This window comes from Onychostoma macrolepis, chromosome 16, assembly GCF_012432095.1.
Source record: "Onychostoma macrolepis isolate SWU-2019 chromosome 16, ASM1243209v1, whole genome shotgun sequence".
Classification (NCBI taxonomy): Eukaryota; Metazoa; Chordata; class Actinopteri; order Cypriniformes; family Cyprinidae; genus Onychostoma; species Onychostoma macrolepis.
In genome coordinates, this window is record NC_081170.1 from 23,276,557 (window position 1) to 23,292,718 (window position 16,162).

At 37.9% G+C, this 16,162-nt stretch overlaps 1 protein-coding gene across 8 annotated transcripts in view; it reads left to right on the plus strand.

The window, feature by feature from the left end:
• The window catches only part of myh14 (myosin, heavy chain 14, non-muscle), a 46,804-nt gene extending 30,807 nt beyond the window's left edge, over positions 1-15,997 (plus strand). For 6 of the 8 annotated variants that reach the window (XM_058746235.1, XM_058746240.1, XM_058746236.1 and 3 more), the window contains 21 exons: positions 28-234; positions 317-454; positions 532-655; positions 1,661-1,832; positions 1,940-2,152; positions 3,441-3,585; positions 3,698-3,904; positions 4,542-4,646; positions 4,943-5,095; positions 5,181-5,429; positions 6,214-6,426; positions 6,570-6,782; positions 7,484-7,645; positions 7,899-8,027; positions 8,111-8,199; positions 8,374-8,497; positions 8,579-8,787; positions 9,319-9,427; positions 9,912-10,084; positions 10,498-10,524; positions 11,659-15,997. In XM_058746235.1, the coding sequence (XP_058602218.1) occupies positions 28-234; positions 317-454; positions 532-655; positions 1,661-1,832; positions 1,940-2,152; positions 3,441-3,585; positions 3,698-3,904; positions 4,542-4,646; positions 4,943-5,095; positions 5,181-5,429; positions 6,214-6,426; positions 6,570-6,782; positions 7,484-7,645; positions 7,899-8,027; positions 8,111-8,199; positions 8,374-8,497; positions 8,579-8,787; positions 9,319-9,427; positions 9,912-10,084; positions 10,498-10,524; positions 11,659-11,848 (3,351 nt within the window). In that variant the 3' untranslated portion in view covers positions 11,849-15,997. The remainder of the gene's footprint in view (positions 1-27; positions 235-316; positions 455-531; positions 656-1,660; positions 1,833-1,939; positions 2,153-3,440; positions 3,586-3,697; positions 3,905-4,541; positions 4,647-4,942; positions 5,096-5,180; positions 5,430-6,213; positions 6,427-6,569; positions 6,783-7,483; positions 7,646-7,898; positions 8,028-8,110; positions 8,200-8,373; positions 8,498-8,578; positions 8,788-9,318; positions 9,428-9,911; positions 10,085-10,497; positions 10,525-11,658) is intronic. The other 2 variants (XM_058746237.1, XM_058746241.1) reach the window with 1 other exon arrangement.
• The last annotated feature ends 165 nt before the right edge of the window (positions 15,998-16,162 follow it).

Sequence of the window (16,162 nt, forward strand, 5' to 3'; positions counted from 1 at the left end):
CATTCATCTTGATGTCCTCTTTGAAAGCTGATGGAGGAGAAGTCAGTGCTGACTGACCAGCTGCAGGCGGAGGCGGAGTTATTCGCAGAGGCAGAGGAAATTAGAGCGCGGCTGGCCAGTCGCAAACAGGAGCTTGAAGATGTGTTGGGGGAGCTTGAGAGCCGATTGGAGGAGGAAGAGGAGAGGATCCTTCAGCTGACCAATGAGAAGAAGCGAGTGCAGCAACATGTGCAGGTGAGGAGGATGGGTGTTTCTGGCTGCGTCTGATGTCCACTATTCAATATCTTCTGTCAAAATCACTGTTTCTTTCTCTCAGGATCTGGAGGAACAGCTAGAGGAGGAAGAGGGAACACGTCAGCGCCTCCAGCTGGAGAAAGTCACCCTGGAGAGCAAAGTGAAGAGTCTGGAGGCTGAGACGCTGACTGTGGGAGAGCAGAGAGACAGATTAAGCAAGGTAGTTAAAGAGAAGAAGATTGTTGTTTGAATGCAGCTTCAGTGGTACAGTGGTTCATGAATCTTTCACTTTCTCAGGAGAAAAAACAGCTGGAAGAGAGACTGAATGAAGTTTCAGATCAACTCACAGAAGAAGAGGAGAAGGTGAAGAGTCTTAACAAGCTGAAAAACAAACAGGAAGCTGTCATCGCTGATTTAGAAGGTAACAGTCCTTGTGTTAATTATGCTTTGAAAAACTTTGTTTGCCTTTGTTGTCGAGATTTCAAGACTGCAATTAATATATCTTGCAGAAACACAATTATGGAATTCATTATTTACATTACCGTTTGGGGTCATTGTTTTTTTTTTAAAGAATTTAATACTTTTATTTAGCAAGGACACATTAAATTGATCAAAAGTGACTTTTGGTTGTTACAAAAAAATTGTATTCCAGATGCAACTAACACTTTCTATTCATCAAAGAATCCTAAAAAAAGGAAATTATATTTTCCACAATAATATTAGCAAAACTGTATTCAACATTGATAATAATAAGAAATGCTTCTTGAGCAACAGATGAGTATATTAGAATGATTTCTGAATGATCATGTGACACTAAATAATGGCTGCTGAAAATTCAGCTTTGTCATACAGGAATAAATTGCATTTTAAAATATATTAAAACAGAAAACAGTTATTTTAAATTGTAATAATATTTCATGATATTGCTTTTTACTGTATTTTAATTAAATAAATTCAGCCTTGGTGAGACTTCTTTCAAAAATCTTACTCACCCCTTTTGAATGATAGTGTATCTCATGTCCCATAAATACAGTATATATATATTTTTATGCATTAAACACCAAAAGAGGGATTTTTGATGAATATCTCCTTTCCATACAACAACAGTGGAGAACAAAAAACAATATAAAAGCACCATAGGAATAGTTTAAAAAGACTTCAGAATACTTGTAAATAGCACACAAATCACATGACTCTTATGGTGCTTTTTTGCCTTTTTGAACCTTGTCTTACATGTTCAATATGAACGTCTTGGTATGCAAAAGGACAGCATCAAGATTTCTTTTGTCTTCCATATAAAAATACTGGGATTGTTGGGGTTGGAATAGCATTATGGTAAAAAAATTAAAAAATATATATATTTTGAGGTGAACTATTCCTTTAAAAAACACAAACAGGTACAAAAATGTCTCTTCCTTTCCCTCAGAGCGTCTGAAGAGGGAAGAGCAGGGCCGTCTGGAACAGGAGAAGTGGAAGAGGCGGATGGAAGGAGAGGCAGTGGAGGCCCAAGAACAGCTGTCTGACCTGAGCTTACTCGTCACTGAGCTGAGAGGCAGCCTGAGCCAAAGAGAGAAAGAGATCACCACACTACAGACACGGTACATGCACAAACATAAGTCTACCTCACAGCAAATCCTTGTAGCACAGCCACTTTAAGAAGTAATACTCCTTAACAATGACATCTCTCACATTTTCTCTCTCTCAGGCTGGAAGAAGAGGGGGCACGTCGTGCAGAGGCTCAGAGAGCACTGAGAGAGGCCATGTCTCAGGTCTCTGAGCTCAAAGAGGAGGTGGACAATGAAAAAGGAATGAGGGAGAGAGCTGAGAAACAGAGGAGAGATCTGGGAGAGGAGTTAGAGGCTTTGAGGACTGAACTAGAAGATACATTGGACACTACAGCTGCTCAGCAAGAGCTCAGGTGTGTGTGTGTGTGTGTGTGTGTTTGTGTGCTGTTTTAAATAATATTTAGTGAAAATCTTGACATACCTACTGAAAAAGGCATAAACTATAGAAATAAAATACAAATTTCGATATTAAATAGTCACGAAACAGTCAACTAGTGAGAAAATCACTATTAAATCCTTGTGAAAAAGAAATACACTTGAAAAGAATACTTACTACAGAAGTAATATACTTTAAAAATTTGTACAGAAGAACTCCGCGTAATGTTTTTGGACACTTAATGAATGTTAATTGCAAATAAATAAGATATATGATAGTTTAAATTTATACAATTCTATAAAAAATATAAAACTGTATAAATTAGTGCAGTCAAATTATTAATCGCGATTAATCGCATCCAAAATAAAAGTTTTCGTTTACATAATATATGTGTGTGTACTGTGTATATTTATTATGTATATATAAAGACACACACATACAGCGTATATTTTGAAAATATTAACATGTATTTGCATGTATTATTTATATTACATTATATTAAATTATATCATATATTAATATATTTATAAATGTAACATATTTTTCTTAAATATATACTGTGTGTGTGTATTTATATGAACATAATAAATATACAGCACACACACACATATATTATGTAAACAAAAACTTATTTTGGATGCGAATAATCACAATTAAACATTTGACAGCACTAATATAAATATAATTTTTTCAGTTTAAGTGTAATTAACTTAACTTCAGTATGCTGTTTTGACCCACTTTAACAGGACTTAAGTACACTTTCATATGTAATTGATATTTTCATATATAATTTCATAATCACTTCTATTGTCTAAAATGTGATTAAGTGTACTGCCAAATGTAGTGACAATGATAAAGTTGCAATTTAGTACATTTAAAAATAGTAACTTCAAATGTAATATTGAATAACACACTACGGTTACTTTACTCAACACTGCTAAGTACTTTACATGTTCTTTAGTATGTTGGGCAAAAATCAACACAAGTGTACTTTAAAGCACAACAAAAGATTCAAACAATGATTTGTACTTTAAAACCTTTAATTGTGCACTTTTTAAATAGTATAGTTTCATGATACACACTTAAGTGGCCTTTTATTTAATTAATATCAACAAGTACAATTTAAAAATATATATATATTTTAAGATTTGAAGTACACTTCAAGTGCACATTCATTACAATTATCAGAAGGGTAGACTATATTTAAACACAGGCATTTTGGACAGCTTTATTTATCCAGATTTTAAGCATGTGTGTTTGTTTAGGTCTCGCCGTGAGGCTGAATTAGGAGAGCTTCAGCGATGTTTAGAGGAGGAGACCCGTCGTCATGAAGCCCAGCTGTCAGAGCTCCGTATCAAACACACCGCTGCTATAGACTCCCTACAGGAGCAGCTGGACAACGCCAAGAGAGTGCGTCTTAGCCTTTACGTCAAATGCAACATGTTTACAAGCTATTTTTACACTGGGAAGTCAAGTTTGTATTTGTAACTTGCCAACCTTTGATGTGCTTGTATGTTCACAGTCCCGTCAGTCTCTGGAGAAGGCGAAGGCCGTTCTTGAGGAGGAGCGCATGAACCTGAGTGCTGAGCTGAAGACTTTACAGGGAGGGAAGATGGAGAGCGAGAGGGGCAGAAAGCGAGCAGAGGGACAGTTACAGGAACTCAACGCACGCCTCTCACAGGCTGAGAGAGAAAGAGAGGAGCGAGAGGAGCGACTCAGTAAACTCCAGGTAGAAAAGGGCCTTTCAACTAAGGCCACTAATTTCACAGTGTGGACCCAAGGCTATTTTACATAAGAGTTCAGTATCTTGGTTTATGGAAAATAAACAGTTTTCCGATTTCTGTTGGGCACCAGGGAACAGCACCTGATGGTGGTCTAATTCCTGTAAACTTGGTTTGTTTGGTACAGTTGGGTTCAAAATCTTTTGGGCCAATTTTTGTTTCAATGGGATGCTATGCAATTGTTAGTTTTGCATGAGGGTAAAAGATTTCCCCTTGCAGATTTTGCAGTGAGTTCAAGTTGGTTAAGTGAATTAGCTGTGTTGATCAATGGAAAACTACTTGGTATGAAAATGAGTTCTCTGTGAGCTATGCTTCATACAGTACATCGCTACACTATTGACAGTAGACAATGGCAAAAAAGCTTTTTTGCACACAAAATTTAACAGAAAACTTTCCCCTCCTGGAAAATCTAGCTTAAGCTGGTAGCTGTTTTGTTACATAGTATCTGGTTTCTAGCTGGTCCAAACTGGTCATTAGCTGGTCCAAGCTGGCAATTGTCTGGTTAACCAACCACAATGTAACAAACGAACCAATAAATCAAACCAGTTTTAATAACATCCAAACTTTGAATTATCTCCCTCTCAGTTGGAGCTCGAGTCCCTGTCCAGTTGCCTGTCCTCATCTGAGTCCAAATCTCACCGCCTAAGTAAGGAGGTCAGCAGTCTGGAGAGCCAACTACATGATGTGCAGGTAACTTGTGTGTGTGTTTTAATTTGCTCTCTTCCGCTACATATTAATAAACTCATGGGACTTAACTGAACTGCTTTTGAAGAAACACTGAAGAAACCTATTGTATGATGTATGATGGTTGGATGGATGAATAGGAAATGAAATCCTCCAGTGGTTCTTCGCACGCTCTGATTGTTGTTCTATTTTAAAGCAGATCTTAGAGACTGTGATGTCTCTGCGACTGTGAATATGATGGCCTCTTAAGCATGCTTAATGTGTGTGTGTGTGTGTGTGTGTGTGCGTGCGCTATTTTTTAGGAGCTACTGCAGGAAGAGACACGGCAGAAGTTGGCGCTGGGCTCACGTGTACGTGCTCTAGAGGAAGAGAAAGCTGGATTGATGGAGAGACTAGAGGAGGAGGAGGAGAAGACCAGAGAACTTACACGCCAGATTCAGAACCACACACAACAGGTACACATCCATTTTTCACCCAACTAAAAACCTGTTGTTGTATCTTTACTCTGTTTTATGATATTATGTGTACGTATCCATGCAGCTGTCTGATCTAAAGAGGCAGACGGAGGAAGTGAATTCAGCGGTGGAGGCCGGGGAGGAGGCCAGGAGGAAGATGCAGAGAGAGCTCGAGAATGCCACACAGAGAGAGAGAGCCAAAGAAGAAGAGAAAGAACGCATAGAGAGACAGAAAGAACGCCTGAGAGAAGAGATAGAGGACATGACAATTGCTTTGCAGAGAGAAAGACAGAACTGCACTGCTCTGGAGAAACGACAGAAGAAATTTGATCAGGTACAGTAGGAAACACAGAGAAGGAGGGAGGGATGGATTGATTGCCTGGATGGATAGATGTTAGAATGACTGGATGGTTGGAAGGAAGGATTGACTGGATAAATGGATGGATTGACTGGTGGATCGAAGGGTTGGATGGATGGGTGGATGGTTCGATTGAATAAATTAATGCATAAAGAGATGGATGGAATGATGGATGGTTTGAGTGGTGGATGGAATGATGGATTGATTGACTAACTGACTGACTGGTGGACGGAAGGATTAACTGATGGGATTGTGGAGGGATGGATGGTTTGACTTGATGAATGGATGCATGAATGGATTCACTTGGATGGCTGGAAAGATGGATGGATTGACTGGTGGATGGATGGATGGATGATAAATGGATGGATGGATGGATGGATGGATAGATTGATTGGTGGATGGATGGATGGATGGATGGATGATAAACGGACAGATGGATGGATAGATTGACTGGTGGATGGATGGATGATAAATGGATAAAATGATGGATGGATTGAATGATGGGTGGATGATAAATGGAAAGATGGATGGATAGATTAACTGGTGGATGGATGATAAATGGAAGGATGGATGGATAGATTAAATGGTGGATAGATAGATAGATTGATGGATTGACTGGTGGAAGGATGGATGGATGGACAGATTGGCTGGTTGATGATAATGGTTAGATGATTGGATTGGCTGTGGTAAAAAGTAAAAAGCCTTGAAAATGAGAAGTGCAGCTGTAGACATTCATCACCCTATGACCTTTAACCTTCAGTGTTTGGCAGAGGAGAAAGCAGTTAGTGCTCGGCTGCTGGAGGAACGGGACCGCGCAGAAGCAGAGAGTCGAGAGAAAGAGACGCGTTTCCTGTCTCTCTCAAGGGCATTGCAGGAAGCAACAGAGCAGAAAGATGAGCTGGAGAGAACCAATAAGCAGCTCCGCCTGGAGATGGAGCAGCTCGTCAATGCCCAAGATGACGTGGGCAAAAATGTATAGCTTGCTTTTTACCAATGCACTTATATAATATTTATTCATATTTATTTATAGCGTAGTAATAACAAGAGCTTATTCTGTTCCAAAATAATCATGTTTTTCTTTCTTTTTGTCCGTTTCTCTTTGTCATGCCTCCTCAGGTTCATGAGCTAGAACGTTCTCGACGGGCTTTGGAAACAGAATCCCAGTCTCTGAAAGAACAGACCCAGGAGCTGGAAGATGAGCTGACAGAGGCCGAGAACGCTCGCCTCAGACTGGAAGTCACCCTTCAGGCTCTTAGAGCTCAGTTTGAGAGAGAGATCAGCACTAAAGAGGAGAAAGGGGAAGAAAAGAGGAGAGCACTCAACAAACAGGTAACTGCCTTCAGCAGAACGAAGAAGTAAAGAGATGAGGTAACATCACACCAGTCCTCAGGTCCTTACACTGGCTTCCAGTTACATTTAGGATTGATTTTAAAATACTTTTACTCGTTTATAAATCACTCAATGGCCTAGGACCTAAATACATTGCAGATATGCTCACTGAATATAAACCAGTCAGATCATTAGGATCGAGTCGGTTAGAAATACCAAGGGTTCACACAAAACAAGGGGAGTCCGCTTTTAGCTATTATGCCGCCCGCAGTTGGAATCAACTTCCAGTTGTGCTAAAACATTAGCCACATTTAAATCTAGACTCAAAACTCATCTGTTTAGCTGTGCATTTGTTGAATGAGCACTGTGCTACGTCCGAACTAATTGCACTGTATTTTATGTATAATCATTTTCTACTCTTAACTGTTTTAAATTAATTTAAAATCAAATTTTATATTATTTCCTTATTTGTATTGTTGTGATTATTATTATTAATTCCTTGTTTTTATTATTGTGATAATTATTTAATTTTTATATGACTATTTCACTTCCTTTTATGTAAAGCACTTTGAATTACCACTGTGAATCACCAAATGTGCTATATAAATAAACTTGCCTTGCCTTGCCTTACCTTGAAAAGAATGGTTCTTGACCTCCTTTTCTCTCCTGCCCTATATTTGTTTCTTCTATCACTTGTTCAGGTGCGAGAACTTGAAACAATGCTTGAGGAGGAGAAGACTCAGAGAGCTCAGGCTTTGACTGTCAAAAAACAACTGGAGACAGAGCTGCAGGAGGCGGAGGCTCAGGTGGAAGCAGCCAATCGGGGCAGAGAGGAAGCACTTAGACAGATGAAACGTCTCCAGGTTCGTCAGTTTAATTAATTGTTAAATAAACCACAATAAATGATAAAAATGGGTTGCTGCGAGTTGTGATTATAACTAGTTGTGTATCAGAAGTGATGTTTGCAATATTTATTGTAAACCAAAAGGCCAGATTTCATTAAAATAAACCAAAGTAGTCGTATAAAACTGATGAATCTGATTTGGCCTGCAGGCTGATTGCTGAAGAGCCCTGATGTGAATATTCAGTGTGTTCCTGTGTGTTTTTCACACTCAGACTCAGATGAAGGAGCTTATTCGTGAGCTTGATGAGACCAAGTTGGCTCGAGACGAGATTGTTGCCCAGTCAAAGGACAGCGAGAAACGGCTGCAGACTCTGGAAGCAGAACTATTACAGCTGACAGAGGTGTGTTACTCTGCCTGTGTAACCCAGAAGATATTTCAACTGTCTTGAGTCTCTTATAGTCTCTTCTTTTGACATTCTCTTAGGAGCTGGCTGTTTCTGAGAGGCAGCGGAGACAGGCCCAACAGGAGAGAGATGAACTGGCAGATGAAATCGTCAACAGTACAACTGGAAAGTCAGTATATGTGCTTGTGTTGAGGTCCAGTGATGATGAAATTAAAATTTCCCCTTTCTACTTTCTTACATGTCCCTTGCCTTATTGTGCACAATTCATAGGTTCACGTTATTCAACACCAGGCCTGTTTATTGAAAAAGTAAATAGGACTCATGTTGTGAAACTTTGTTGCAGATCTGCACTGTTGGAAGAGAAGAGGCGTTTTGAGGCCAGAATCACTCAGCTGGAGGAAGAGTTGGAGGAGGAACAAAGTAATGCTGAGCTGCTAGCTGAGAGGCAGAGGAAGAGCACCTTACAGGTAGACAAAGAAACACACAAACACACACTATACTACCAGACAAATACAAAGAGACAGAGCCCTTCTCCCTGTTTCTGTTAGGTTGAGACACTTACAGTCCAGTTATCTGGAGAGAGGACGCTGGCACAGAAGAGTGAGAGCGCACGAGAGACTCTGGAGAGGCAGAATAAAGAGCTGAAAACTCGTCTCAGTGAGATGGAGGGGGCTGTGAAGGGAAAACATCGCCTCAGTGTCGCCGCCCTGGAGGCCAAGATAGAATCTGTGGAGGAACAACTGGAGCAGGAGAGACAGTAAGAAAACAGTGGGGGTGCTAAAGTCGAATGGAAAGATGTCTTTCCAAAACAGTATGGTTTCTTATTCAATGTGATGATGAATTCAGTGATGATGTTGAAATTGTGTTATCATCTGATAGTGTCAGTACAGTTAAATCAGTAATTTTAGTGAATATGAATGGTCTTTTAAACCCCTTATTCCATGAAAAAAAGTTAGTAGAAGGTCAAAAGTGTTATTTTTCTTACAGTTCAGGTAGAGATCTAAACGGGACAAAAAGTTTCATTAAAAGTATTATAAAAGTGGCCTATACAACTTACATGTAATATTCCATGTGCTTGGAAGCCATCTGATAGTAACTAAAATTATTCTCTAAAAATCAAGCCATGGCTACTATTAAATTTCATTGTATCTGCAAGAGCATACAGTTTCTAAAAAAGCAAGAAAATGATTTTTTTGTGAATGATTTTTAATGATCTAAATTTACTGTAAAGATCAAACCAGCAATGTGACTGTTTTGTGTGTCTTCTCTCCCTTTTCTCCCTTCCAAGGGAGCGAGCCATGGCCAACAAGCTGGTGAGGAAAACAGAGAAGAAACTGAAAGAAGTTCTGATACAGGTGGACGATGAAAGGAGACATGCGGATCAGTATAGAGAACAGGTACTCCTCAAAAAAAAATCATCAGTGCTTCTCAGACTGGAGAACTGTGTAGAATTTAGGCCTTCTTTAAAGCAATTCTCCATACAACATTTCAATAAAGAGTTCTAAACTTTCAGCCAAATCAATCAGCTTGAGATAAATCACGTTAAAACAGTCAATTCAACAGTCCAAAATGTTTAGGAAATTAACTGGCAAAATTAAGGAAAAAAAGGTAAAGGTAAAATACTGTGTAGCTGAACTCATCCCACAAAGCATTGCTAATTATAGATTCAGTCTGTATTTCTTCTTTTAAATGCATTTTCTTATAAGAAACACAATTGCTCAACTCTACAACAGTTTATATTACATAACATAAGTAGCTAATGCTACCTTGCCAGCCTTCATCAACTTACAAAAACTCATCACATGATTTGCAGGATGCATGGGGTTATGGGTAGTATAGTACACATGGAATAGTACGGTTCTAAAATCTCTCTTTTTGTAGTTGGATAAGTCTATGGGACGTCTCCGTCAGCTGAAGAGGCAGTTAGAGGAGGTGGAGGAAGAGAACTCCCGCTCCAACGCTCAGCGCAGGAAACTACAGCGAGAGCTGGAGGAAATGAGTGACAGCATGCAGAGCATGAACCGCGAGCTCAACACTCTCCGCTCCCAACTCAGGTAAAGATTAGGATGGTTATGGCAGTGCCATTTTATGTATAAAATTCAAAGAGAGCAACACCGTTTCCTAACCAGACAGCAAAAAAAAGCAACAAGCAGGTCAGACCATGACAAGACATTTTGCTAGTCACATGGTATCATTTTTTTACAGTATATATCAAGCATCTCCTCTAATTGGCTGTGACTGTCATGTTTGGCAGCAGTTTGCATTCAGTGTGAACAGAAAAAACTGGAAACTTGCCACATTTCGTGCTTATAGGACAGTGAAAGATCCAGTCATACATAAATATATGTGCATGTCATCAAACCATTTCTTCACTGTATGTGCATGTTTCATTCACTCATTGACTCATCTAATGTGTCTGATTGTGTGTCCATCTATATTTGTGTGTTTGTCTCCTACATCCACTCAGCGTCACAGAACGGCAGAAGTCAGAACAGTAGGTTTTCATGAGTGACCATTGTGTGTTTTATGTTCCTCTCTTGAGCAATTATCCTCTCTCCTCTTGATTTTAGTGGTGTGTAGAGGTGCCCTGTTGAGACTGTATAGGGGTGTAGAGGTGCCCTTTTTTAGTCCTTTTTAACTGATTTATTCAGAAGCATATAAAGATGGTGTAGTCTACGTTGAATTGTGGGTCACTTCCTTTATAGATGGTGATGAATCACAGATTCTCTCTTCCTCCAATCATGGACTCAGTTTCACTCTTTCCACTTCCTCTTTTTTCCTTTCTTTCTTCCAGTTCATAAACAGTGACCCCAAAAAGTATTTGGACACTTAAGTCACAACTCAAAATGTATATATCTTTGTATTGGGCAAAAAATAACAAAAGTTGTTTTTTATTGATTTGTTTTGTTTTGTTTTGTTTTGTTTATAGGACAAAATGTTTTAAAGCAAGATATATGACCAAAAAAAAAGTTATTACACTGTATTTTTGCTTGTGTTTTTTTGTTTTGTTTAATTTTGTTTTGCTTGTTTTGTTTATTGGACAAAACATCTTGTGTTGTTTTTTTGTGTGTTTATAGGATAAAACATGTTAAGGCAAAACATTTGACAAACATGTTAAACAGTATTTTTGGCTTTTGTTTTGTTTAAATGTTTTAATGTTTAAAATCAAAAAACCTTGTTACACTATTTTGGCTTGTTTTTCAGTAGCCCCTCACTGCAGAACAAAGATCCAGGGGGCGGGGTTGGATCCACATCTAGGGGGTGGAGACGGGTAGGTTTAGGTAAATGTAAGGTGAGAGGAGTTGGATCTAGATCCAACCACGCCCCCTGGATCTTGTGTTCTGCGGTGAGGACCATCTCTTTTTTTTTTTTTTTTTTTTTTTGTTTGTTTTGTTTTGTTTTGTTTGGTTTGGTTTGTAGGATAAAACATTTATAGCGAAACATAAACAAATTAAACAAACTAAAAAAATATTGTCAAATAATTCTGATTTAAAACTTTGAACTTCTGTCAAAACTTGCTTTGACATTTTGTGTGTAATGCATATATAATGTTTTGGGGACACTGTATATGTATATTATATTTTGTGCATGAATTGGAGTTTATTCTCTATTTCTGTTTCTGTCTCAGGCGAGCTCCGCTCCCTATCTCCATGCGTGCTGGCCGCAGGGCTCTGGTGGATGACCTTTCTCAGGAGAACTCTGATTCTGAGGATCCAGGTGCTTCTCCCACCCCGTCCAGCGGCCCGCCGGGTACCCCCACACCCTCAGACAACGCCCTGGGCCCCCCTCCTCCATACAGCCTTACAGACGCTGAATAAGAAGGGGAGAGTGTGATAGATGGACAGTTTTACTGGTTTAACTTACATAGCTTTTGCCATCATACACATAACAGAACATCCGTGCTGTCACACATAACTTGAAACTAGTTAATGTGATTTAATGATTTTAAATGAACAGATTAGCATGCAAGATGGAGAAAGACTGATGCAGTACTCTTATAGTACTATTTAAACCAAGCAAGCAGTGAGTAAAGACTGCAGTTTTTAAGTTGGGGAGAAAAGAAAACGACATTTCCCAGCATTCCTTGGGAAATACAAGTATCGTATATCGGTGCAGTATGTCAGGCTTGTTGTGGCAAAATAAAGATGGCCATCTCAAGCTCTCTCTCAGTCAAACAAAAGCCATGTGTTTAGGAGAAATGTGCATGTGGATGGCAATCAAAGGCCATCGGGTATTGCACAGATGATCCACGATCAGGCTAAAATGCATCATCTGTGCTTGCAAGCCATCAAACCCTCAAAGCACTGAGAAACTTTCTCTCTCTCACTCCTAAAATAATGTAATGTTTTAAGAAATTGAGAGTTGAACAGGATCAAGGACGTCTCTTTGGTATTTTAGAATATCTCTGTGTTTAAATTTTAAAAGTGATAGCTCTACTTCAGATAAATAGACAACAATGCTTTTTGTTATACATAATTAGGCAGAGATGATGATTATGGAAGCCCATTTCCACCCCAGTAAAGAAAAAAAAAAGGTAATTGCAACTTTATATGTGACCCTGGACCACAAAACCAGTCTTAAGTGTCGATATCTTCATGGAACATGATCTTTACTTAATATCCTAATGATTTTTGGCATAAAAGAAAAATGGATAATTTTGACCCCTACAATGTATTTTTGGCTATTGCTACAAATATACCCCAGCGACTTAAGACTGGTTTTGTAGTCCAGGGTCACATATGTCACTACCGCAATTTTGATTCTTGTAATTGTGACTTTTGATTATATCTCACAATTGCAACTTTCTTTCTCAATATTGTAACTGTATATGTAGCAACTGCAAGTTTGTTTCTCTCAATTGCGACTTTATAACTCACAATGTGACATTATATCTCAAAATGTGACTTCATATCTCACGGTGTGACTTTATATTTCGCAATTGCGACTTTACATCTCGCAGTTGAGAGTTTGTTTCCACTAATTGTAGCTTTGTAACTTAAAATTTGACCTAATGTCTTTCAGTATGACTTTATGGGCCAGATTTACTAAACAGGGCAAATTAGCGTTAGAGCGCAATTCCATAAAAGCGCAGATGGAAGGGGAAAATTCTGTGGGTGATTTACTGACAAGGTGCACATTAAAGAACACAGACACAACATCTCATTTCCATAATGACCAGCGCAATCTACCAAGAGCAGCGCAAATTACTGCATGCTTTAAGACATGCTTTTTTTGGGCGTTAAATAATGGCAAATGCCAGTGAATTTACGAGCGCAAGTCTTAGTAAATCGCGTTGCGTGATTCTTTTAAATACTTACCTTCCATAAATTTACCGATTGAAAGGGAAACTCCTACAAATGCATATTAAATAAGGTGAGTCCACGACTTTTCAGCGCTAATTTCCCACTTAATTTCAAGATCTTTAGTAAATCCTGACAGTAGTTTTTTAATGCCAAATGAGGGTTTGCGCAGGCGCAAGCTGATAGTAAATCTAGCCCTATATCTCATAATTGTGACTTTTTATCTCACAGTGTGACTTTATTTCTTGTTTTAAACTTTGTGTCACAGTTATCTTTTTTTATTTTTTACTCTGAGGTAAAAAGGGGTTTCCATAGATGGCAATTTACATGCACAAAGCTATGATTGTATAAAACAAAGACAGACAAGTGAGAAAGAGAAAAATGCTTTTCTATTAAATTAATATGCTACAAATTTGAGCCGTCCATTATAGCTTTTACATCTTAGCCATAACCTTACCATAATAAAAAAAAAAAAAAAAAAATGAGGATACAGAAAATAAAATAAAAAATACATAAAAGGTCAAACAGATACTGGACTTATAGCAGAAAACAAAAGAAAAGCAGCCAAAGCTGACAGATTTCATGTAGATTTAACAGTAACGACTCTTAGATATTTGAAATATACCTGCTGTGATCTCATTCAAACTTTAGTATTCAGTTCAACTCCCTATTAAGTTCAGGGTATCTGTGCTGCAGATCGAACCCTCTTAGATACTGTGTGTAGATAGTTAGGTAGCTCTAAAGGGACGCTTTTGTTAGTAGTGACATAGATAGGTAGTTAGGATTTCTTAATTTATGTCTTAACACATCGGCTCCAGTTTCAGACTACTGACTTGTTGTAATTTTTATCAAGTAAGAGAATTCCAGTATGCAGTCTATTTATTTTGTTTTGTATCGATTTTTTTGTCTGCACATAGACATGTCATGGTTGTTGTATAGTTTGCAATCTTAAGTGAAAACAAGGCAAAATGAAAGAGAATTTGAGGGTAAGGATGGGTTTACACTTAGCAGGGTATCAGTCAGTAACACTGGACAGAATAAAAACTACATTTTCACTAAATAAGCTGCAGTGGACCTCAAAGAATAAAACACATCAAACTCAAATAACACTTCCGTCAATATGGTTTTGACACTGGGCAAGAATGAGAAGTCTGTTATCAGGATTTCTGAGAGTTTCTAACTTGGAAGATATAAACATAATATCTTGCCTACTTTTCCTAGGGGTTGAAGGCTGCTAGTTATTACTTATCTCATTATACCAATGTCATTTTTTTTTTTATCAAAAGGACATATTGTATTTTTGTTTGAATGTTTGTTTGTTCATTTTTGAATGTGGTAAATATTTATGGATCAAAGCGTTTGTTACACACAATCTGGGGCATATGGATGACTAAAGGGACATTATTATAGCTGTATGCATGTCAACAGTGCCTGTAGTATCTGCAGAAAATACAAAACGGGGTCATTGAAAATCAGTGAAATAATAAGAACGAGGTCTGGAATTTGATAAATAAATTGCAATATTAGGTCTCCCTGAACAGCAATCTGACTCAGACATCCTTCTCATAGATACTTTTTAGATTACATTAGTTGATTGGTTCTGAAATGGGTTTTTTTTTTTAATTGATGAATTTATGACAAATGAAAGTTTCCTTAACCTTCACTGTACGCAAGTCTAATACTGTCATTCATAGATACCGTATGGTGATGAGCATTTTAATACACTGCTCCTGACTTACACATGCTAGTTTTTCAAGCGATAACAGTGTTAAACTGTGAATAATAATTGTTTGTCACCATTAAGTATTAGAAGCCTGTGAAATTACAATTTGATTCCCTGATACACTGTTATTACCGCAGTTATTACTACCTGTGTGTTTCTGCAACAGTATCTGTCCTGTAAATCGGAAAGCAGGGTTTTCGTATTGGATCATCTCTGTACGCAAAATGTCTGTAATAGGTTATATAGATCACATTTTGATACTTGAATTATTTTATTTGCCCCAGTAATGTTTCATTTAGTGTATTTTTAAATTCTGATCTCTAGAATCAAGCTGGAATTGTATTCAGTTGTAAAATGTTGACTGAAAGGGAGGAAACCACGCTGTTAAGACAAAAGGTAGAATTGCACACACAAGCCTTGTACAACAGATTGTTTTTATTCTGCTTATTTGTCCATGTTCCTAAATTACATCTGCCTATAATCTGACTGTTTGCCTTTCAAGCAACTCAACATTGCTGCTAAAAATGAGACAAATGTACGAGTCATTTTAATCGATTTGTACATTTAGCGGACAGGTTTGCAGAGCTGTTCAACTCAAAAAATCAATTTGGAGAGCATTCGATTTCAGAAACCAGTCGTATTTCTTTGAATCCTAAATTCTTGTTTAATAAATGAGCCTTGTTATACTGAACCTGTGCTTTATAATGCAGCTTTGAACCGGTGTGAGATGAGTGGACAATAGCAGAGAATATGTATGGAAAGGAATTAAAACTCCAGCGGAGATACATGTTGGAGATACAAGTGTTTCTGAAGAGGACTGTGTGCTTTTTTGCATTTGTGGAACTTGAATTTTTAACCATGTTGTTTATTTGGTCTTTTGCTTTATTTTGCTATAATGATAAAATGAGACTGGGGTGAATTTTAATATACCATTGGTTTTGAAATCAGTGTGGTTTATTTTCACACTAACACACCATCGATTCACCATCAGCATAGCGCCACTTAAAACGAAGGAATGAAATACACTAAAACACAAACAGAATGAATTATCAGTTTATTAACCAAAAATAGAAATCACAAAAACATGATTATATCGAACAATAAAATAA